At 42.6% G+C, this 23,295-nt stretch overlaps 2 protein-coding genes across 3 annotated transcripts; one reads left to right on the forward strand and one right to left on the reverse strand.

Annotated features, from left to right (window-relative positions):
* The first annotated feature begins 5,648 nt into the window (after nt 1-5,648).
* On the forward strand, nt 5,649-20,388 carry LOC135505061 (delta-1-pyrroline-5-carboxylate synthase-like). Of its 2 annotated transcripts, XM_064924099.1 has the most exons (18): nt 5,649-5,713; nt 5,900-6,034; nt 7,284-7,435; nt 7,607-7,756; nt 7,924-8,028; nt 8,134-8,286; nt 8,880-8,970; nt 9,536-9,660; nt 11,137-11,281; nt 12,084-12,157; nt 13,218-13,317; nt 13,562-13,782; nt 15,472-15,609; nt 15,943-16,138; nt 16,981-17,102; nt 18,083-18,269; nt 18,909-19,004; nt 19,097-20,388. In XM_064924099.1, the coding sequence occupies exons 1-18, from the start codon at nt 5,695-5,697 to the stop codon at nt 19,300-19,302; spliced, it is 2,415 nt and encodes an 804-aa protein (XP_064780171.1). In that variant the 5' UTR covers nt 5,649-5,694; the 3' UTR covers nt 19,303-20,388. The 2 variants fall into 2 exon arrangements, with proteins under 2 accessions (XP_064780171.1, XP_064780172.1); XM_064924100.1 differs by lacking the exons at nt 5,649-5,713; nt 5,900-6,034 and having other exon boundaries at nt 7,259-7,435; nt 8,134-8,292.
* A 1,677-nt stretch (nt 20,389-22,065) lies between these two features.
* Nucleotides 22,066-23,295, reverse strand: LOC135505060 (gamma-crystallin M2-like). Its single transcript, XM_064924097.1, has 2 exons — nt 22,986-23,295; nt 22,066-22,654 (listed from the first exon to the last, which is right to left on the reverse strand). Exons 1-2 carry the CDS (start codon nt 23,160-23,162, stop codon nt 22,379-22,381), a joined length of 453 nt encoding a protein of 150 aa, XP_064780169.1. The 5' UTR covers nt 23,163-23,295; the 3' UTR covers nt 22,066-22,378.

Raw genomic sequence — 23,295 nt, forward strand, 5'->3', positions numbered from 1 at the left:
GTCACATGTGCTTAGTGTGAACCTGCTTTCATCTGTGAAGAGCACAGGGCGCCAGTGGCGAATTTGCCGATCTTGGTGTTCTCTGGCAAATGCCAAATGTCCTGCACGGTGTTAGGCTGAAAGCACAACCCCCACCTGTGGACGTCGGGCCCTCATACCACCCTCATGGAGTCTGTTTCTGACCGTTTGAGCAGACACATGCACATTTGTGGCCTGCTGGAGGTCATTTTGCAGGGCTCTGGCTGTGCTCCTCCTGCTCCTCCTTGCACAAAGGCGGAGGTAGCGATCCTGCTCTGGGCTGTTGCCCTCCTACGACCTCCTCCACGTCTCCTGATGTACTGGCCTGTCTCCTGGTAGTGCCTCCATGCTCTGGACACTACGCTGACAGACACAGCAAACCTTCTTGCCACAGCACGCATTGATGTGCCATCCTGGATGAGCTGCACTACCTGAGCCACTTGTGTGGGTTGTAGACTCCGTCTCATACTACCACTTGAGTGAAAGCACCGCCAGCATTCAAAAGTGACCAAAACATCAGCCAGGAAGCATAGGAACTGAGAAGTGGTCTGTGGTCACCACCTGCAGAACCACTCCTTTATTGGGGGTGTCTTGCTAATTGCCTATAATTTCCACCTGATGTCTAATCCATTTGCATAACAGCATGTGAAATTTATTGTCAATCAGTGTTGCTTCCTAAGTGGACAGTTTGATTTCACAGAAGTGTGATTGACTTGGAGTTACATTGTGTTGTTTAAGTGTTCCCTTTATTTTTTTGAGCAGTGTATATCCTAGATATAACACAGACAATTCAAAACCTTTTTCATTTTGATTGTCTTTTTTTCTCCATTATGAATGGGTTATTCAATGCGTTTCTATGGGCTAAATTGAAATATTATCCCAAAAAATGTATATACCTAAAGGAGTCCTACAATTCAAAATCAAATAGCTAAATGATCCAACCATCTTAAAATAATTTCATATGTTAGCTACACTCTAAAAATTAGGGGTTCAACTGGAGTTTTTCTAAGATCCTCAAAGATCCCCGAAGAACCTTAGGGTTCTTGGCAATGAAAAACAGACCCAAAAGGTTCTTCAAAGAACTTCTTAGGAGGTGGGGTTCACAGGTGGGGGCCTGTGCCAGGCCTTGGAATTGCAAGGCCTGGCACACTTCAGAATCATTTTGGTAGCTCATGTTGACCAGTAGTGTGTGCCACAAAGTTTTTGACTCAAAATTGAGGAAATTAGAAGGAGGGAGGATTTCGGCATGGCTATTTTCTTGCCTGCTGAACCCCAACCCCCCTCTATCTTGGAATTGCAGGGCCTGGCACACTTCAGAATAGTTTTTGGTGACCTATCATGCCCTCTGATGTGTGCCACAGGAGGTATTAGACTCTAATCACAAAAGGAAGTAGTTATTTCAGCAATAATCGTTTTCAGAGCCCTCTACTGTACTCTCTACCCATTCCTCAACCCTCCATCCCATCGTGCTTTTCCCTCTTATGGCTTTTCCTACATTTTTTTTTTTACTTCTTCTGATTTAGCTTTGAAGAATGTAGGTACATTAGTAATAATAACAATAATATTAACAGTAATAAATCCAAAAATGTGTACTCTGGGCGAAAAAGAAAGTTCAAATATATAAGTCAACATGAGTGCATATCCATAATCACAGAAAACTGTTATAATAATAGAAACAAAATAAGAAAAAAATGCATAATAATATAACAAACAAAACTATGAGTGAATGTGCTTCCATTAAGAATCCCCTCCCCAATAGGTCCCATCGCCCTCAATAGGACACCCCCATCAACCTCCCCCCGCCCCCACCCCCCACCCCTCAACCACAAAACACAATAATAATAATAATAGAAATTTAAATAAAAATAAAAATATATATACCAAGATATACATACACATACACACACATACAGTACATATACATAAACATATTCACAGGACACTCAACTTATCTCCTATCTCCTTTTCTACATCAGCTTTGCAGGTGACATTTCCACCTGGATGACAGCACATAATCAGCAACACGGAGATGCTCTTCATCTGAGGGAATGCCTGTCCATTCTCAGATGTTAGATAATCCGAGATGATCACATGTCATTTACATTCCAGCCCTTGTCAGCTCCAGATTTGACTACTTCAACTCACACCCTGCTGGAATCCCTGCATTCGCAGAAACGTCCCTTTTTCATGACCCTGTCTTTCAAAGATAATTCTTTAAAATCCTAATAACTTCACAGATCTTCACTGTAAAGGGTTTAAACACCGTTTCCCATGCTTGCTCAATGCACCACAAACAATTAATCAACATGCACCTGTGGAACGGTCGTTAAAACACTAACAGCTTACAGACGGTAGACAATTGAGGTCACAGTTTTGAAGACTTAGGACACTAAAGAAGCCTTTCTACTGACTCTGAAAAACACCAAAAGAAAGATGCCCAGGGTCCCTGTTCACCGATGTGAATGTTCCTTAGGCATGCTGCAAGGAGGCTTGAGGACTACAGATGTGGCCAGGGCAATAAATTGCCATTTCTCTACTGTGAGACGCCTAAGACAGCGGGCGCTACAGGGAGATAGGACAGACAGCTGATCATCCTCGCAGTGGCCGACCATGTGTAACAACACCTGCACAGGATCGGTACATCCGAACATCACACCTGCGGGACAGGTACAGGATGTCAACAATAACTGCCCCAGTTACACCAGGAATTCACAATCCCTCCCTCAGTGCTCAGACTGTCCGCAATAGGCTGAGAGAGGCTGGACTGAGGGCTTGCAGGCCTGTTGTAAGGCAGGTCCTCACTAGACATCACCGGCAACAACGTCGCCTATGGGCACAAACCTACCGTCGCTGGACCAGACAGGACTGGCAAAAAGTGATGGTCGGATTCGTGTTTATCGTCGAAGGAATGAGCGTTACACCGAGGCCTGTACTCTGGAGCGGGATCGATTTGGAGGTGGAGGGTCCATCATGGTCTGTGGCGGTCATTGTTGTCATTGCAGGCAATCTCAACGCTGTGCGTTACAGGGAAGACATCCTCCTCCCTCATGTGGTACCCTTCCTGCAGGCTCATCCTGACATGTCCCTCCAGCATGTCAATGCCACCAGCCATACTTCTCGTTGTGTGCATGATTTCCTGCAAGACAGGAATGTCAGTGTTCTGCCATGGACAGCGAAGAGCCCGGATCTCATTCCCATTGAGCACATCTGGGACCTGTTGGATCGGAGTGTGAGGGCTAAGGCCATTCCCCCCAGAAATGTCCGGGAACTTGCAGGTGCCTTGATGGAAGAGTGGGGTAACATCTGACAGCAAGAACTGGCAAATCTGGTGCAGTCCATGAGGAGAAGATGCACTGCCGTACTTAATGCAACTGGTAGCCACATCAGATACCGACTGTTACTTTTGATTGGGGTGTAGTATCTCCAGGTGGGCATGTGGTACCCTTCCTCACCCATGCCAACAAGATGTTACTTCTTGTGGGGTCTTTGCCTTGAAAGTAAGTATGAGAGTATAAGTAATGTACAATTAACCTACTGAAAGTATACTGACTAAAAGGCAAAACAGAACTGTAAAATTATATTATAGCTGTGTCGTTGTATACCTGCGAATTAGAATCTTAAGCGTAACATCATTTTGTTGGAGAAAACTGAAATGCCCATCAACTTTTTTTAATGTTCTGAAGGAGGAGTCGATAGTCTTTTCAAATACGGACAAAGATGTTAACATCATGAGAGAAGAAATAGCAATAACTCTCCTCCAAAACACTGGTATATTCAACTTCTAATTTAATATAATTGTAGATAAAAAACAAACATTTATATGGCTCTTTTAAAGGTTATCTTTGATCCAACTTCTGACTAGATGGCCACTAAAACACAAAATAATTAAAATGAAGCTGATAACATAAATAACATAAATAATTATGCTACAAGAAACCTATACTATTCCCTTGTTCCCTGTTTGCTGAGAAAAATACATGTAAAGATATTGACTACGTGACATTATGTTTTGCTGGATGACCTGAGCCAACTGTGCCACTTCTGTGGGGAGGTGGACAGTAATGAGGGTAATTGCTTGTTCACTTCTAAAGGAATCTTTAGGAGTACGAATTTGTATAAGCAGTAATAATTCTAGAGGTAGGATCATCCGCTTTGTCTGATAATGAAATAATTGTAATTCAAGAAAATGTATTTAATGTTTTAAATATATGAAACATTTTCATCATACATTTCAGGTTGGTTGTGACGATGTTTCCACCAGTCCTGTATGAAAACCATCCCATCAATAGAGGATTATTATCATGACACTGTCACGTTCTGACCTTAGTTCCTTTGTTATGTCGTTGTTTTAGTATGGTCAGGGTGTGAGTTGGGGTAGGTAGTCTGTTCTTTTTTCTATGTTGTGGTTTTGTGTTTGGCCTGGTATGGTATGGTTCTCAATCAGAGGCAGGTGTTGTTCGTTGTCTCTGATTGAGAATCATACTTAGGTTGCCTTTTCCCCCTGTGTTTTGTGGGTGATTGTTTTCTGTTTAGGTTGTTTCCCTGACAGAACTGTGTGCTTTCGTTTTCTCCGTTTGTCATTGTGTTTGAGTGTTTTTTTGTGAACATTAAATATGAAGAATTTCTACACTGCGCTTTGGTCCACACCTTCTCCCACTGACAGTCGTAACAGACACGAGACCCAGATGCAGACACAGGAGGCAGATGGTTGGAGTATTACAATGTTTATTCATCCAAAAAGGGGTAGGCAAGAGAGTGGTCGTGTAGAGGCAAAAGGTCAAAACCAGTTCAGAGTCCAATAGGAACTGAAGGGCAGGCAGATTCAAGGTCAGGGCAGGCAGGATGATAGGGCAGGTAGGAAAGTAGTCCAGAGTCAGGCAGGGGTCAGAACCAGGAGAACTAGCAAAAGAGAATAGAAAAGGAGTACGGGGAAAACCACGCTGGTTGACTTGACTAAACATACAAGACGAAGCGGCACAGAGAGACAGGAAACACAGGGATAAATACAGTCAGGAAAATAAGTGACACCTGGAGGGGGTGAAGACAATCACAGGGACAGGTGAAACAGATCAGGGCGTGACAATTATATCTGCTTTGCCTGTCAGTACCTAGGTTAGGCTTGAGTTCCAGGCGACGGTATCACCTGGAAAACTTTCCATAAAAAGTGGACTAAATGTTCAGTCGGGCTGTTGCAGCTTTCCAATGTATGTGTATGTTATTTATTGTCTTTTTTATTTGATTTATTGTCATTTTATATCTTATTATGGAAATATCTGAATTTGTATTTCTTATTTAATGTTTGCTAACAAACTGAACTTTCTGTGATGTTTTTCTGTTATTGTGTGATATTTGTATATTATCATTATTTTCTTAAACATTACAAACATTTTCTAAAAATATGTTTCTTTATTAGGGATAGCCCCCTTTTTAAAATGTTTTTTTTTTATCAAGAAAGGGCACGTAGTAATAAGTGATGCTGCAAGTAGGGACAGTTTCATCAGCTACCTCATATAAGCACACGAGGGGGAGGAGTTTCTGTGATTTAGGCCGGCTTCGACTCTGCCATTGGTTGAGGGCAGTTCTTGTTTTTACTGTCTGGAATGTTGGACAGTAGCCCACTTCAAAGGAGATGGGCTTGATAGACGTGGCTGGATAACAGACATAAACAGGACTTGGATGCTAAGCAGGTATCACCGTGAGTTTTTCTTTTCTTTATCCAAGTGCATAAAGACTATGTCACTCAATAAAACGTGGAATACTAACTTCTGTGACTTTTTTGAAGTGTTTAGCTGTGATGTGAATTCTGCAAGTTCAAGAAATGAAAAGAGAGAACATGGAAGAATTGAAAGTGATTTAATGTACCTCTCTCTCTCTCCTCTAGCTGTTGTAGCGGCTGAAAGTTCGGGTCAGTTAACCATGCTGTTACAGAGGCTGTCTCTTCGTGCCGGGCTCCCCCTGAGCCCCAGGACTCAACGCACCACCATCTTCCCTCGTCTAGCCAAAGCACTGACGCAAGGCAAGTGGGATGGGCAAACGTATACATACATTCACATACCCGCACACATAATATAGGCCTACGTGCACCAGTAATTGAAGAGATGTATAGATGTCTCTGTAGGATAACTGTTGAAAATACTAGGCTATTATTCCAGTGATTACAATTTCAATGATTTCAGTAGCTTGAGTTTTTTAGTAATAACATGATAATTTCCCCAAGCAAGAAGGATAGCCTAGTTCCCTAAATTCATCAAGTCCAGATCATTCAATGATATCATCTTGCGTACTTGTGTATACTTGTTTATCCTTCTGGACCACTCTTAACATGAGATTGATAGCTTTAAGATAATGGAGGCCTATCCATTTTTGTCCATCTCAATCTATCTCTCAGATTCTGTTATTACCCCTCACCCCTGCACCCTAGTCTTTTTCTGCTCCCACCTCAGTTTCTATCTCCCTCTCTCCCTATCTCGCTCATGCGGTTGGCTGCTCTTTAGTGGAGAGATGTGTGCAGTCAGCGCTGGCTTTTGGAGGTTGCCATGCTGATGTGGCAGTTTGCACCCTGTCATTTTCCATCTCCATGGATACCAGGGAATTTAGGAGGGGGGGTTCCTGGCTGCTCTTAGCCTAACACTTTCCATAATCAGTGATGGACCAAAACAGAACCCAGCACACAAACTTACTTGTAGGAGATGTACTGTTATGTGCTGGTTAGGCACAGTGTTTATGAACATTGTCTCAAGCTAACATGGTGTGTGTGCACAGCACAATGTAAGCATATGTGAAATGTGCATGAAGCTGATCATTTAGGTTTTGCTTTAATTCATCTTTCATCCAAATAAGGGAGGAGGCAATATACATGTATTAAAGCATTTGAACAGGGCTTCCGACTAGAGCTGGGACGATAAACCAGAAATGCTCGACAACGACCATACCAATCATTCATCGTAAGCATTCTGCTGATGTCGTTCATTGCGATAAGTAGCCTATACTAGAGAAATGTGACGTTTGAAAATGTAATACGTTTGCTGCGTGATTGTTAACGGGACAATTGATGGCTACAACCATCAAACTAGTAGTAGTAGTTTAAAGGATCATCAGAAAAACAACTGTGGTGCACATTCATGTTGTAAATGTGTCGTTCTATTTATCGTTAGTGCATCAATTCAGGTAATTTAGCGCAATATAGATTTTTGTCCATATCGCCATCGCCATCTCCACTTCAGACTCACACTATAAAGCACCAAATTGTGTATTCTTTCTCACAGTGGGTCTGATGCGTGCCAACAGTAACTCCTTCACCCACCGCGGGGAGCTCCGCAAGGCCAAGAGGATTGTGGTCAAGCTGGGCAGCGCCGTGGTCACCCGGGGTGATGAGTGCGGCCTGGCGCTGGGCAGGCTGGCCTCGGTAGTAGAGCAGGTGAGGAAGGTCTTAAGGCTGACAGGATAACAAGACCTCCACACAAGATGTCTTGAAGCTTGTGTTTTTAACAACTGTCTGCTTATTGTAGTTTATTCATTGTTGCAAGAATACTTAAAAGGCTGTCGATGTGGCTCAATGAGGTAGAAAGTGTTTTGTGTTGTGTTGCAGGTGGCCATGCTACAGAACCAGGGGAGAGAGATGATGATCGTCACCAGCGGAGCGGTGGCCTTCGGCAAGCAGAGACTGAGGCATGAGATCCTGCTGTCCCAGAGTGTCAGACAGGCCCTGCACTCTGGACAGAACAAGATCAAAGACATGGTGAGACAACAGTCCACTTCTTATAGAACCTTACCAGCGCAAAGACATGATGAGTCCAGGTCTTATACAACCTGCAAAAAAACCATGGTGATATCACTTATTATAAAATCAACTCAAAACATTCCTCCCTCTCTCAATCTTTCTCTCTCTCTCTCTGTCGGTTTCAGTCAGTACCAGTTTTGGAGGCGCGGGCCTGTGCGGCAGCCGGACAGAGTGGTCTGATGGCCCTGTATGAGGCCATGTTCACCCAGTACAGCACATGCACTGCACAGGTACCTACGCTATCTCTATGTATTTGAATTCACACTGTGTTACTCAGCACAATTACCTCTCAATAAAGTTTTATCGAAACATGATTTGCTCTGATGTAATCCCAGGTCCTGGTCACCAACCTGGACTTCCATGACGACCAGAAGCGGCGGAACCTGAACAGTACGCTGCAGGAGCTGCTCCGCATGAACATCGTACCCATTATCAACACCAACGATGCCGTGGTGCCCCCGCCCGAGCCCAACAGCGACCTCCAGGGGGTAAACGTGGGTAAAGGGCACGGGGGGAACGGAGTGGCAAGAACAGGGGCGAGAGGTGTGTATAGCGGAGTAGTGTTAGCTGCAGGCATACTAGCATACAGCTATTATGTTTCACCGCCTCACCTCGCTCTACCTGCCCGCTACCCCTCCTTTCCCCCCAAAAGATGTGCATGCAGGGATGGTTAGAGGAGATGGGAGGGGTGCATGCATAGCTTTAGTTCCCTTCTGGATGGTGGCGGACTGGGCCTAGAAGTGTGGCTGTCTGGGGGTGACTAATGGAGGTAGAAGCACATTTCTATACTCCGTTCTCAAGCCCAGGCTGAACTAACAAGTTCTTCTGCTGCTGAAAACGCACTACTACTAGTAATAAACGACTAAACATTGTAGTATCAGTGGCTTTGCTAAACCACACAGTAGACAAGCTAATATCAACGATAGCTTAACATGAAATGCTTCGATTTCGATGATGTATTTTCTTATACACTGACCTCAATTTCAACTGATAACAAACAAACAGTCTGGTCATTGACCCTTGACCCAATAAATTTCTATCTCTTGCTGTGAGACTAACTCCTTTTTTCCCTCCCCTGCAGGTCATCAGTATAAAGGACAATGACAGCCTGGCGGCACGCCTGGCTGTGGAGCTGAAGGCAGACCTCCTCATTGCTCTCTCTGACGTAGAAGGTACGCTGCTAACACAGCAACACATTTATTATTTTTTTAACATTTTATTTAACTTGGCAAGTCAGTTAAGAACAAATTCTTATTTACAATGACGGCCTAGAAACAGTGTGTTAACTGCCGTGGCAGAACAACAGGGGCAGAACAACAGATTTTTACCTTATCAGCTCGGGGATTCGATCTAGCAACCTTTTGGTTAATGGCCCAATGCTCTAACCACTAGGCTACCTGCCGTTAGGCAGCACACCATCTGCCAGCCCTCTGGGTCAAAACCACACACGCTCATTTAGGAGAATTCATGTAAGAGGGAGAACTTCAGGTATTTTGGGTTGTGTTTGTCAGGCACAGAATGGAAGAAAACAGACTGAAACAGGAAGTGACCACCAGGACTTGTTCAATAGGAAACACACATTTTCCATTGCAAAATGTTTTCAAACGTTTTCCGTTGCGTGCCCTAATTAACACAACCCTGGTTGTATTTGGAAATATCACTGATGGATTGGACTGCAAGGTAATCTTTGTGCAAGTAAACAATCACGTAACCATAGTTACCTCCCATCTCTCGTAGGACTGTACGACAGCCCTCCTGGAACGGATGACGCCAAACTCATTGACATCTTCTACCCTGGTGACCAGCTGTCGATCACCTACGGCACAAAATCCAGGGTGGGGATAGGAGGCATGGAGGCCAAGGTATGTACACAGATGTCAATGTTTAGATTTAGTCTAGTTATTCTCAAAATGATGAAAATAGTGGGCCATTTTAGTCAACTAAATACTCTGAACTATCCATTCTAACCACCAAAGAGAGGGCGGACAAACTCTCCAACAGAAACAAACTTTTAAACAGAGACCCCGACGACACACTGAGCGTAAATATATATATTGATTGCAATTGTTCCCGAATGAGTGAGCGTTCTTGTGCAAAGGATTAGCATTTCAATTGTTATTATCAACTGTGTGTAATCTTATCTCAGTCAACCCTCACTTCCCTTTTGTACACCAAGCCGCAATACCGGTTTATCCCACTGGGGAAACTCCGTTATCATTTCCTTGTAACTATCTACTGTTTGTTTATGCATTTCTGTGAATTACTTAGTTGGTAAATAAATGCTTTTAAGACAATTGATGTCTGGATGACTCATAGTGAAGACTGGGTTCGTGCAGATAACCAACAATTTACGACGTTTGGAATGAGACTAACGTGAGGTATCAAATCAAATGTATTTATATAGCCCTTCGTACATCAGCTGATATCTCAAAGTGCTGTACAGAAACCCAGCCTAAAACCCCAAACAGCAAGCAATGCAGGTGTAGAAGCACAGTAAAGAAGAATGAATTAATCAGAAGACTATTAATCAGATATGAAAATATCTGAAAAGTTATATTAGGAAAATTATAACTTTGTAATCTGAATATTTTCCTTGGTGCCCCGACTTCCTAGTTAATTACAGTTACATGATTAATCAGTTTAATTCGCGTAATAATAATTACAGAGAGTCATCCGAAAACTAAGTCTTTTAATTTAATGATAGTAAAGACACGACATCATATTTGTATTGCCTCTGTCACGGCTGTGAAACGGCTAGCTTAGTTAGCGGTGCGCGCTAAATAGCGTTTCAATCGGTGACGTCACTTGAAGTAGTAGTTCCCCTTGCTCTGCAAGGGCCGCGGCCATGACATATGGTTTACATCGTTTTCATGCTCATCAAACCATTCAGTGACCCCTCGTGCCCTGTGGATAGGGGCATTGATAGCCATGGTAGCCAAAATAGTGGCTTGCCCAGCATTTTGATACATTGCCCCTAAGCATGATGGGATGTCAATTGCTTAATTAACCCAGGGATCACACCTTTATGGAAGCACCTGTTTTCAATATACTTTGTATCCATCATTTACTAAAGTGTTACCATTATTTTTGCAGTTACCTGAAGATTAGAATAGGAAAGTGTGTCGATCAAAACCTGTAAGAGTGGAGGACTACAGAGTGTCTAGGTCGACATCTCTGTAATAAGGTTTTGTGAAAGTCTTCTGAACTCAATGTGTGTGAGATTTGGCTTCAACCCACTGTTAAGCAAGTCTTTACATTGGGGGCCAAATCTTTACTTAAGAAACAAGTGGGGAATAGAAAATTGTCAGTGTCCCCCCCCTCCCCCCCTCTACTTCCAGGTAAAGGCGGCCCTGTGGGCCCTACAGGGGGGCACGTCGGTAGTTATTGCCAACGGCACCCACCCCAAGGTGACGGGCCACGTCATCACTGACATCGTGGAGGGCAAGAAAGTGGGCACCTTCTTCTCCGAGGTCAAACCTGCCGGTGAGTTCACCCCGGGTCATCTCTGTGTGACAGACGCTGATGATGAAGGCTATTAGATTGATGATGATGATCACCATGACAACAATGAGCATAGTGATAATGGTGATAATTATGGTGAGGACCACAATGATGAGTATGGTGGTTCTTATGATGAAGTTGTTTGTTATTCTAAATAATGATGATAATTATGGTCACCGTAGCCTCATCGAGAACCAGGCTTCCCTAATCGGTAAAGCCTGGTGAAGTCTATGGCAGAAAGTAGCTACAAAGGGGTGGAAACCAGTGACGCCTCGCAACACGTTAAACCAATCAAATGCCTTGCTTGAGTGGAGCTCAAAAGTGTGTGAAGATGGCTGGGAAATCGCAGATTAAAACCCCATCGAAATATGTTGATATATGCCGGGTTTGTCGCGGCTTTTAATTTCAATAAATGGCAGACAGTCGGCCACACTTGATACTCTAAACATTTACCATATCCTGCAGGTAGATATGGGATAATGTCCGTTGAGTGATCAAGCAGAAGAGTTGCATTGCCTTCATCAACTCGGAAAACAGTGACGAACATAACACACGTGCTGCCCTTCTATGGGCATGTGCGGGGAGGGTTCTTGAAATTTAACAACCAATCAAAATGTAGCTGATCCTCTGGAATCCAGCTGACCGTTCTAGTCGTTTCGGCTAGCACGACATTATCCAGACTATGGCTACACGTGACTATGGTTATGATGATGCATGCGAATGTTGGTCCCTTTTGTTGTTGGTTTGTGTTGCCTGTGCTCATCACTGTAGTGTCTATCTCCAGGCCCCACTGTGGAGCAGCAGACTGAGATGGCCCGCAATTCTGGCAGGACCCTGGCAGCCCTTCATCCAGAACAGGTCAGACCCTTATACACAGTTCTACAGTGTACATTCAGACCCTCATACACAGTTCTACAGTATACAGTCAGACCCTCATACACAGTTCTACATTATACAGTCAGACCCTCATACACAGTTCTACATTATACAGTCAGACCCTCGTATACAGTCAGACCCTCATACACAGTTCTTCAGTATACAGTCAGACCCTCATACACAGTTCTACATTATACAGTCAGACCCTCATACACAGTTCTTCAGTATACAGTCAGACCCTCATACACAGTTCTTCAGTATACAGTCAGACCCTCATACACAGTTCTACATTATACAGTCAGACCCTCATACACAGTTCTACATTATACAGTCAGACCCTCATACACAGTTCTACATTATACATTCAGACCCTCATACACAGTTCTACATTATACATTCTGACCCTCATACACAGTTATACAGTATACATTCAGACCCTCATATACAGTCAGACCCTCATACACAGTTCTACGGTATACAGTCAGACCCTCATACACAGTTCTACATTATACATTCACACAGTTCTACAGTATACAGTCAGACCCTCATACACAGTTCTACATTATACATTCAGACCCTCGTACACAGTTCTACATTATACATTCAGACCCTCGTACACAGTTCTACAGTATACAGTCAGACCCTCGTACACAGTTCTTCAGTATAGTCAGACCCTCATACACAGTTCTACATTATACATTCAGACCCTCATACACAGTTATACAGTATACATTCTGACCCTCATACACAGTTATACAGTATACAGTCAGACCCTCATACACAGTTCTACATTATACATTCAGACCCTCATACACAGTTCTACATTATACATTCAGACCCTCATACACAGTTATACAGTATACATTCTGACCCTCATACACAGTTATACAGTATACAGTCAGACCCTCATACACAGTTCTACAGTATACAGTCAGACCCTCATACACAGTTCTACAGTATACAGTATACCTGATCCCAGGAGTGTCAGTAGCACTATTCTTACTGCGGTTTGTTTAATTTTATTGAATAATCTCCACCCCAGAGAGGTGAGATCATCTGTCACCTGGCAAACCTGCTGGTTGAGAAGAAGGAGGAGATCCTTGCTGCTAACAAGATGGACATGGACCTAGCAGTCAATGCAGGTAACTATTCCTATCTTGTCTATCTCTCTGAATGGGTTCCTGGTATTTGTCAAACCAGCTCATACTTGTAGGGACATTTACTTGTCAACATCCCATTGTGTGACTATGTGAGGATGTGGATAATTAGAGGGTGTGGTTGCATTTAAACGTTCTCTATATACGAGCTGCTCTAACTGAGTAGTCAAAGTGATCGTTCGGTGTTTTCTGCTGTATTGGATTCTTTGTGGTCTCCATCCCCTATCAGGTCAGTTGTCGTCAGCCTTGCTGAACCGTCTGAGCCTGTCCCCGGCCAAGCTGAATAGCCTGGCTATAGGCCTGAGACAGATAGCCCTGGCCTCTCAGGACAGTGTGGGCAGAGTGCTGCGTAGGACCAGAGTAGCCCACAACTTAGAGCTAGAGCAGATCACTGTGCCCATAGGAGTACTGCTGGTCATCTTCGAGGCCCGTCCCGACTGCTTGCCACAGGTAATTTGTGTGTGTTTCTGTGTGTTTGGGCTCGTCTGTGTTTGAGAGAGAGTTTGGGGTTCTGTTTGTGCACTGCTGATCCTTTTTTGGTAAGATGGGGTGTTCGTGCTGGGGATCATGCTATATGTTCAGTACCTGTGAAAGTGAACGTTTTTTACACACCTACTCATTCAAGGGTTTTTCTTTAGTTTTGCTATTTTCTACATTGTAGAATAATAGTGAAGATATCAAAACTATGAAATAACACTTGGAATCATGTAGTAACCAAACAAGTGTTAAACAAATCAAAATATATTTTAGATTCGTCGAAATAGCCACCCTTTGCCTTGATGACAGCTTTGCACACTCTTGGCATTCTCTCAACCAGCTTCACCTGAAATGCTTTTCCAACAGGCTTGAAGGAGTTCCGACATATGCTGAGCACGTGTTGGCTGCTTTTCCTTCACTCTGCGGTTCAACTCATCCCAAACCATCTCAATTGGGTTGAGGTCAGGTGATTGTGGAGGCCAGGTCATCTGATGCAGCACTCCATCACTCTCCTTCTTGGTCAAATAGCCCTTACACAGCCTGGAGGTGTGTTGGGTCATTGTCCTGTTGAAAAACAAATGATAGTCCCATTAAGAGCAAACCAGATCGGGTGCAGAATGCTGTGGTAGTAATGCTGGTCACCATCACACCTCCTCCATGTTTCACGGTGGGAACCACACATGCGGAGATCAAACGTTCACCTACTCTGCGGCTCACAAAGACACAGCGTTTGGAACCAAAAATATCACATTTGGACTCATCAGACCAAAGGACAGATTTCCACCAGTCTAATGTCTATTGCTCGTGTTTCTTGGCCCAAGCAAGTCTCTTATTATTATTGGTGTCCTTTAGTAGGGGTTTCTTTGCAGCAATTCAACCATGAAGCCTGATTCACACAGTCTCTTCTGAACAGTTGATGTTGAGATGTGTCTGTTACTTGAACACCTTGGAGCATTTATTTGGCCTGCAAATTCTGAGGCTGGTAATCTTGTCAATTTATCGTCTGCAGCAGAGGTAACTCTGGGACTTCCTTTCCTGTGACGGTCCTCATGAGAGCCAGTTTTATCATAGCGCTTGATGGTTTTTTGCGACTGCACTTGAAGAAACGTTTATAGTTCTTGACATTTTCCAGATTGACTGACCTTCATGTCTTAAAGTAATGATTGACTGCCATTTGTCTTTGCTTATTTGATATGTTCTTGCCATTATATGGACTTGGTCTTTTACCAAATAGGGCTATCTTCTGTATACCACCCCTACCTTGTCACAACACAACTGATTGGCTCAAACGCATTAAGAAGGAAATAAATTACACAAATTAACTTTTAACAAGGCACACCTGCTAATTGAAATGTATTCCAGGAGACTACCTCATGAAGCTGGTTGAGAGAATGCCAAGTGTGTGCAAAGCTGTCAACAAGGCAAAGGGTGGCTACTTTGAAGAATCTCAAATATAGAATACATTTTGATTTGTTTAACACTTTTTTGGTTACTACATGATTCCATGTGTGTTATTTCATAGTTTTGATGTCTTCGCTATTATTCTACAATGTTGAAAACCATACAAATAAAGAAAAACCCTTGAATGAGTAGGTGTGTCCAAACTTTTGACTGTTACTGTAATTCTGTGGCTAAAAGGCTGTTGTTCTCATTTGCGTGTAGGTATCAGCTCTAGCCATAGCCAGCGGCAATGCTCTGCTGGCGAAGGGGGGCAAGGAAGCAGCCAACACCAACCGCATCTTACATGAGCTGACCCAAGAAGCACTGGATATCCACTGGGTCAAAGAGGCTGTACAGCTGGTAAGTATCAGCTGGAAAAACATCCCATTTAAGAAAAACAGCATGGAAGTAATTTAAATAACATAAGTTATGCTGAAATCGGAGTAATTCTGCGTTACTCTGCCAGTAGTAAATACAGTCAGACACCATGCAAAAGCAACCTTTCATTCCTCATTTACTAAGGTGAGTGATTCAAATGTAGCACAGTGAATTTCCCTTATAGAAAAATACAAAATAAATCCGAGAATACAGGGGTTTATTTTGAGTCTGGATATGACAATCTGCTGCTAGTAATTGGAATGCATACACATTTTGTGTGTGTAACTGTGTGTACATATTCTATGTGTGTTCCAGGTGAGTACCCGTGAGGAGGTGGAGGACCTGTGCAGACTAGATGAGATGATAGACCTGATCATCCCGCGAGGCTCATCCCAGCTGGTCAAGAACATTCAGAGCGCAGCCAAGGGCATCCCAGTTCTGGGCCACAGTGAAGGCATCTGCCACGTCTACATCGACTCGGAGGCCGCCATCGACAAGGTCATCAAGATCGGTCAGTGGGACAACACACACAGACGCACATAGGCCAGACCTGGGTTCGAATACATGCTAATTTGATTATTTGTATTTTAAAAACGTATTTTGTGTATTTTAGTATTTTCAAATGAAGTAGCCAAATCAGCTACCACTTTGAAGTATTTAAAAAATACTATTTGAAACTGTTTCTGAGTATATTTCAAATTTCCCTATGACTAAACAGACCTGGTTCAAATGTATGGGAGTATTTAAATATTTGTATTAGAAAATATAATTGTTGTTAAGAGTCAATGTGCAGCAGGTGGGACGGAGTCAGGGGCAGGACACAGAGAATGAGTAAGAACGGACTTTACTCAACAAAACAGCAAAATATTCCACACAGGGAAAATATACCAGCTCACAAATATAAGCGACCGCTGAACACAGAACAAACACGCACAAAACCATGGGGGGAACCAGAGGGTTAAATAAGGAACGTAATTATGGGAATGGAAACCAGGTGTGTACAATGAAGAAAACAAATGGAAAATTAAAAGTGGATCGGTGGCGGCTAGAAAACCGGTGACGTCGACCACCGAATGCCGCCCAAACAAGGAGAGGGACCAACTTCGGCGGAAGTTGTGACACTTGTCTGTATTGTCAAAGAGATGCCAATACTTTTCCAAATATTCAACTACCTGATGTACTTTCTAAGAAAAAATATCTAAATACTTAATGTAATGCATTTGAAAGTAATTGAAATACCTTTTAACTGGTATTTGAACCCAGGTCTGACACAGACACGCCCACATAATTGAATGGTTGTTTTACAACCAATGAAGGAGAAGGAAGTGATTGATTGACATTTTCTCTCTCTAGTCAGAGACTCTAAATGTGACTATCCTGCGGCCTGCAATGCTATGGAAACACTGTTGGTTCACAGGGACATACTCAGGACTCCTCTGTTTGACCAGATCATAGACATGCTCCACACCGAACAGGTAAGACCACACACAAAACAAATACACAGGTACAGACACACTGACATAAAATGATATTATTCTCCTTTTCTCCAACTAAAATACAGGTTGAAAACACTCAAAGGCTTGGTTAAATGACTAACTGACTGGTTGTTTGGTGATGTGGTTTGTTACATTTTACTTATTATCAAATATTCCTTTTCTTTCCCTGGTGTTGGGGTGAGGTATATGGGTTTACATGTGTTAATTAACCACATTAATCATGTCTCATTGTTGATTTATGCTCCTCAAACCAAATTCACAAAAATGAACACTAACAGCTTACTATGCAGTTGATGATAACCATAATAAGAAGACAGACTACCAAGTATCACTAAAAGTTAGGTTGTGTTTCACAATAGCAGATCAATCTATTGCACTCTATGGAAACTTTGGTCATTTATACTTCAACTTTAAAGAAGAGAAAATATTTCCTATAAAAAAACCATCTAATCAACAATGACATAATTTGGAATTATTTCTGCAAATCTTCAACCTCCACTGTCTTTTTTTCACAACTGCCAGCAGTTTGGTGTAAAAACATTACCAGTTTGGTGTAAAAACATTACCAACAAAGACATATAGTAAAATAAATGCATGTGTGTAAAACAATATAAAGAACATTCCATGCTGAAACACTCATATTTCAGTTGATGGGCTATATTTAGGATGTTTAACAGCTATGTTATTCTATTTAGAAAAAAAATGTAATCTTATTTTATTAGTTTATATATTTTACATGTTAGGAAAATTCCATCAAATCCTTGACTGTTTCAAAACAATTCCAGCAGTTTACTGGTAAACTTTGAAAGTTACTGGTAATATACCCTCCCTTTGTAACCCTAGATCCAAGCAAGTTGTCTGACTCAACCAGTTTAGCAATCAGTCAATCTTAACTCCCCGATTAATTGACTGCTCGTTTTATGTAATGATGACCCCTCCCGTGTGTGACCCCCTTCTAGGTGAAGATTCACGCTGGCCCCAGGTTTGCCTCCAACCTGACCTTCAGCCCATCAGAGGTCAAGTCTCTGAGGACAGAGTACGGGGATCTGGAGTGCTGCATCGAGGTGGTGGACAGTATGCAGGAAGCTATAGACCATATCCACAGATATGGCAGCTCCCACACCGACGTCATTGTGACTGAAAACGGTAGGGCTGTCTGTCTGTAATTGTTGTGAGACGTTTCTGCTTTTCTTTTTCACATTTTTTTGTTTTATCACGTTGATTCACCCAGATTAGTCTGGGTGAGAGAGACCACATCTCTCTTTCAAGAGAGACCTGTCCTTCAATCTTCCTACCACTTCTTTCTCAAAGTGATGACAGCACTTTTTGCCTCAGTGTACAACCTCCCTATGAGACTACTTTGAAGGGGACAGAACTGATTTGAATGTAGAACAGGTTTTGCTAAGGGAACAGTGTTATTAATTTATATTTAGTTATATGATTTATCATCTTAAATGTTAATGTCCACTCAAGTTTGATAATTCATTTTGATTGAGTACTTTACTGACAATATCCAATACAGGTTGGATTATACATGTTTTTTTAGTCGGTTCCCTGCAGACAGAGCATTTCTGCCTCAGTTCTACCATCTAGTGGCCACAGATTGTACAACACGTAGAACCACATTGAATTCTCCATTTTGTGTAATAGAAGAAATATACTGTATATAGCTGAAGAGAGATGTTGATGTTTAATGATGATGACAGTGACAACCATGGTAGTTGACTATGAAGATGATGGTAGTTGTTGTGATGATGAGGATGATGATGATGATGATTCTTACAGAGGACACAGCGGAGCGGTTCCTGCAGCAGCTGGACAGTGCTTGTGTGTTCTGGAACGTCAGTTCGCGATTCGCAGACGGATACCGCTTCGGACTGGGTATGCATTCATTATTTACTTTTTTTATCACCTCACTTACTGTTCAACTACCCTACTCACTCACTCATTATCTGTCTCCCTCCTTCTTCTAGGTGCTGAGGTGGGCATCAGCACAGCTCGTATCCATGCCCGGGGCCCCGTGGGCCTGGAGGGTCTCCTCACCACTAAGTGGGTCCTGAGAGGAGACGGCCACACTGCTGCAGACTTCTCTGAACAGGGCACCATGGAGTACCTCCACGAGAATTTGCCAGTCACACAGCCACAGCCCAGACAGATAGCTGCCCAGAGTGAGGAATGACAGAGGACCTCCAACTAGAGACACACCTAAACACACTTAACCACTTCATGAGAGAAGTTTTCCCCTGGTACCAAAGAAACAATCCCATTGTCATATTCATTCGATCTGGATCAGAGTTTACATTAATTCTACATCAGCTCTCAAAAGTTTTATTGCCGTGATTACCTCACTCAGTATTCAGTGAATCAACTCATGATTGGTTACATTGACCCTATTAGACTGTAGAAGGTCTCACACCATTGGTCTAGACATTAATTGGTCTAGATCTTATGCGCTGTAGTGATGAGTTTGGTAAATATGCTCTCCAGGACCCACACTTAAAGGGAATTTTTGCTTAAGCTAGTTTACATCCGTGTTATTATCTCTATCAAGAGGCTCCCCTCTTGGTTTAAGTTCCTATTGATTGGGCTGTTGTGCTGTGCTCTATCAGATGAGACCCTTACCCTCAAAGTATTGGTTCGGTGAAATGACTGCACAACCAAACAGTGTTGATGCTAGGTTTAAAGCTCAACCTAAGTTAGGAAAGTTACTCATGTGTCATTTAAATTGGGCTTGAATTATAGGTCCTAAAGGCCACAAATTCTATGAATTGCTATTAACGTTAATACTACATTGTTTTTCAGTTCTACCAACACAATCCTTATATGCAGTTAAATGACCAGTGATGAACCATTGGATAAACAATATTTAATAACCTTAAATGTGTTTTGTCATAGATATGGATGAATAAAACCATTTATTGACCCAATCTTATTCATAAGCATTCAAGTTAGATTTAATTCTGTAAGAAAGCACGTCCTTTTTTTAAATTTCTCTCTTTTCCTCTAAACTTTTTATGTCCTTTTGAATGCAAATGCTTTATTCTCCTGCTTTTGCTTTTTTTCCCCACACTGTCTATTTACGTCGACTTTACAGTGCCCAGAGCCTCTGTCAGATACAAGAGCTGCTTTCCATCTCCTTCAGGGGACTACTGCCTTAAGATACAGCGCTGATGTTACGTTCCAGCTTATGAGCTTTATATCTGATGTCAAGCGACGCACACTACAGATCAGTTCTGTTTTTTTTTTTTTTGTAATTTGTAGACCATATTGTAGAATAAAAGTTTTTGGTGAATAACAATGGGATTTTCATTTTTCTCTGCTCCTTTGATTAGGAGATGAATAACTCAAGAATGCCAATGATTTTACATGTATGTTCGTCTCTGTCCTTCCACCACTCTTTTCTACTAACACAAATAACAAATTAGCACCAAAGATGGAATACTGATCTGAAAACAGACGTCAAAAAAGGGACTTTTTAATGGTTCTCATCTGGGAATAAGGCTTTTCCGTAAGTGGGACATGGAAGATGGAAGACAATACTACAGAGGTTTAATTATCCAGCTATCAGAAATGAAAAGAAAGAGGGAGAGAACTGAGACTAATAATGGAATCACAGAGTCGGCTCTTCTGTGGTTCTTCTCTCAGCTAAAGAATTCATCCTCCAAAACGCACTACTTACCCTTCAATCAGCCCTCCACAAGTCCAAAGGGTACATTGATGAAGAATAAATGATGAAAAGACAGGATATTGTCAGATCTCACTGTTTTGGTACTTCTATGGAAGAAGCTTAATATTTGTAATGGAAAGTATTGTATTAATGACTTGCAGAGGTAGAGAGTCTGATACATGGATATTTTGCTGTTCTAGAATAGTCTATTGATGAGGGATCATGCAGCTTTTGGCCGGCCAAGTCAGGCCTGTAGTATGCATGTTCTTTGCATGTAGAGTGTACAGAGGTAAACGTACTGAGACACACAAACATAACGTACATGGTTGATACTAGATTTGAATCATGTCAGGACCCCCTGCATTAACTTACATTTACGCTAGACGCCAAGCACCCTGTGAATCTTTTGTCGAACGTTTCCCCGTTTAGGCAGAGCCAGATCCCATGTTTCACCCTGTTGACGCACTGATGACCGTGGGGATTGGAGTCCACATATATCAGAGGACGCATGGCAAGTCACTGGACTTTTACAGCAAAGTCGACCGGTCTTTAATTGAACATTACTCAAGGCCAAAACTTATATTTCTTGTTTTGTTTGATCGAAAGAGACTCAAAAGTGTTCCCAGCTGGGCTTCAATTTTTTTAATCAATAATTAATTGTCAAAGTTATTTATTCATGTGTATCTTCACCAATTATGGGCGTCTAATTAACAATTTCAATAATTGATGTTTATTTCTGAAAGGGTTCCTTATCACACTGGCTGCTGAAAAATGCATGAGCAGGGAAGCAGACTTGGTTTAGTTTTTTTGTTCTGAGAGAGCTTGATGCTCGGGGCTAGTACCAGGACACATTGACTCTTCCCCTTTGAGTTGGCGCTAGCCCTGTGATGTGGGTCTAATACGGGCTTCTTTCATGGACCCTAAGCCCCTGCTCAGCACCATGTGATCTCATAAAGACTCCTACATGCCCATCCTCAGATACCCTTTTTTTGTTCTTTAATTACCGGCTTCAAATAATAATGTTTCCGTGTTCATTTTGCTTTGTGTATCGGGGGATGATGATGATGTCACAACAGTCTGCAGAGTTGGACCTTGATGTGTATGCCTCTATGGCTATCCAACTCCATGGCTTATGTTTAAAATGCCAAATAATGAACTTTAATAAAAGTATGCAAAACAAGACTGTTCCTGTAACCTATTTTGATAATGACAGTAGTTAATAAAAACAAAAGGCTCCTTGGTTGACTTTTCTCAACTTTTCATTTATTTTGGTTCCTATAGGACAGGGGGTTGGGGACTGGCAAAGCATATCATTTTGCTCTGCAGCAACCAAAGCTAGAGAGACCATCACCGTTGCCATACGAGCATCGCCTGAGCACCGAGGTCTACTTTCCCAGTCTAAGCAAAGCAGCGAAGACCCAACACCAAATGGAACAAAACCCCCAATCACATTAATGTGATTTCAGTGTCAGATGACCACAGTAGATACACAATAGTCAAACAGTGCTAGCAATAGAGGTTAGGGCTTCAATACAGAATTTAGAATTTGGCTGCATTAGGGGAGGAAGAGGGGGGTCTCGATTGACCTTCAGGGGGTCTCGGTGACACGTCTCAGGGAGCCGATGGTGGGGCTGGAGCTTCCCCACTCGTTGTGCCTCCTGTACTCGCCAGGGCGAAGGAAGTACTGACGACCCCTGTAGTGAGGGTGCTCGTGGAGGATCCAGTAACCCTCCATGACGTTGGCGGAGGAGATGTCGCGGCTGTGGAAGCTCTCGTGCAGGTCGGGGCAGTCCTCCATCATCTCCATGTTCTGACCCCTGAAGTCAGAGCGCTCGTAGATCTTCATCCTGTAGTTTCCTCGATACTGGGAAAGAAGAAGACAGACAAAATGGACAATGGATATATTAAATGATACGCAGACAGTATATAGGCGTTAATGTAAGTGTACTATAATGAGAATGAAATATAACCTGAACCATGACATTTGTGAAGAAGAAATTGACTGTGTTAAAAAAAGGTGTTGGTTGGCATTTGTGAATCTATTTGTCATAGCCTCAGCCAAATATCAGTAAGAATCTAGCCAAGTAATTACAATAAATGCTAAGAAAGAAAAAAAAAACAGTAGACACTGAAGCCCTCAGCTCAAGGGACTGAAAACAAAATGGGACTGAGGACACACGATGTGGTACACTCACAGGGGGCACCATACGGCAGGAGCGGATGCAGTCGTTGAAGCCAGCCCAGCGCTGGTAGTCAGGGTACTCGCCCTTGTTCAGCATGTACTGGTAGCCAGTGTAGTTGGGCTTCTCGTAGGCCACCCAACAGCCACTGTCCACCTTTATAGAGTTACAGCGGCTGAAGTGGTTGTGCATCTCAGCACAGTCGTTGCTGCACTCATAGTGGCGGCCCTGGAAGTTCTTGTCCTCGTAGAATATAATCTAGAAGAGAGAGATGGAAAGTTCAAATCAAAATGATATCAACACGATAAGCTAACGTAGAAAGACG

The sequence above is a fragment of the Oncorhynchus masou genome, chromosome 18 (genome assembly GCF_036934945.1).
Source record: "Oncorhynchus masou masou isolate Uvic2021 chromosome 18, UVic_Omas_1.1, whole genome shotgun sequence".
Lineage (NCBI taxonomy): Eukaryota > Metazoa > Chordata > Actinopteri > Salmoniformes > Salmonidae > Oncorhynchus > Oncorhynchus masou.

What these genes read in the sequence shown, in the direction of transcription:
- LOC135505061 (XM_064924099.1), top strand. An exon ending in AGAACAAGATCAAAGACATG is followed by an intron (nt 7,757 to 7,923) that starts GTGAGACAACAG and finishes TGTCGGTTTCAG; the next exon opens with TCAGTACCAGTTTTGGAGGC. An exon ending in TGCTCTCTCTGACGTAGAAG is followed by an intron (nt 8,971 to 9,535) that starts GTACGCTGCTAA and finishes CATCTCTCGTAG; the next exon opens with GACTGTACGACAGCCCTCCT.
- LOC135505060 (XM_064924097.1), bottom strand. Translation starts at nt 23,162, where the DNA reads ATGCACAACCACTTCAGCCGCTGTAACTCTATAAAGGTGGACAGTGGC. An exon ending in CCTGCCGTATGGTGCCCCCT is followed by an intron (nt 22,655 to 22,985) that starts GTGAGTGTACCA and finishes CTTCTTTCCCAG; the next exon opens with TATCGAGGAAACTACAGGAT.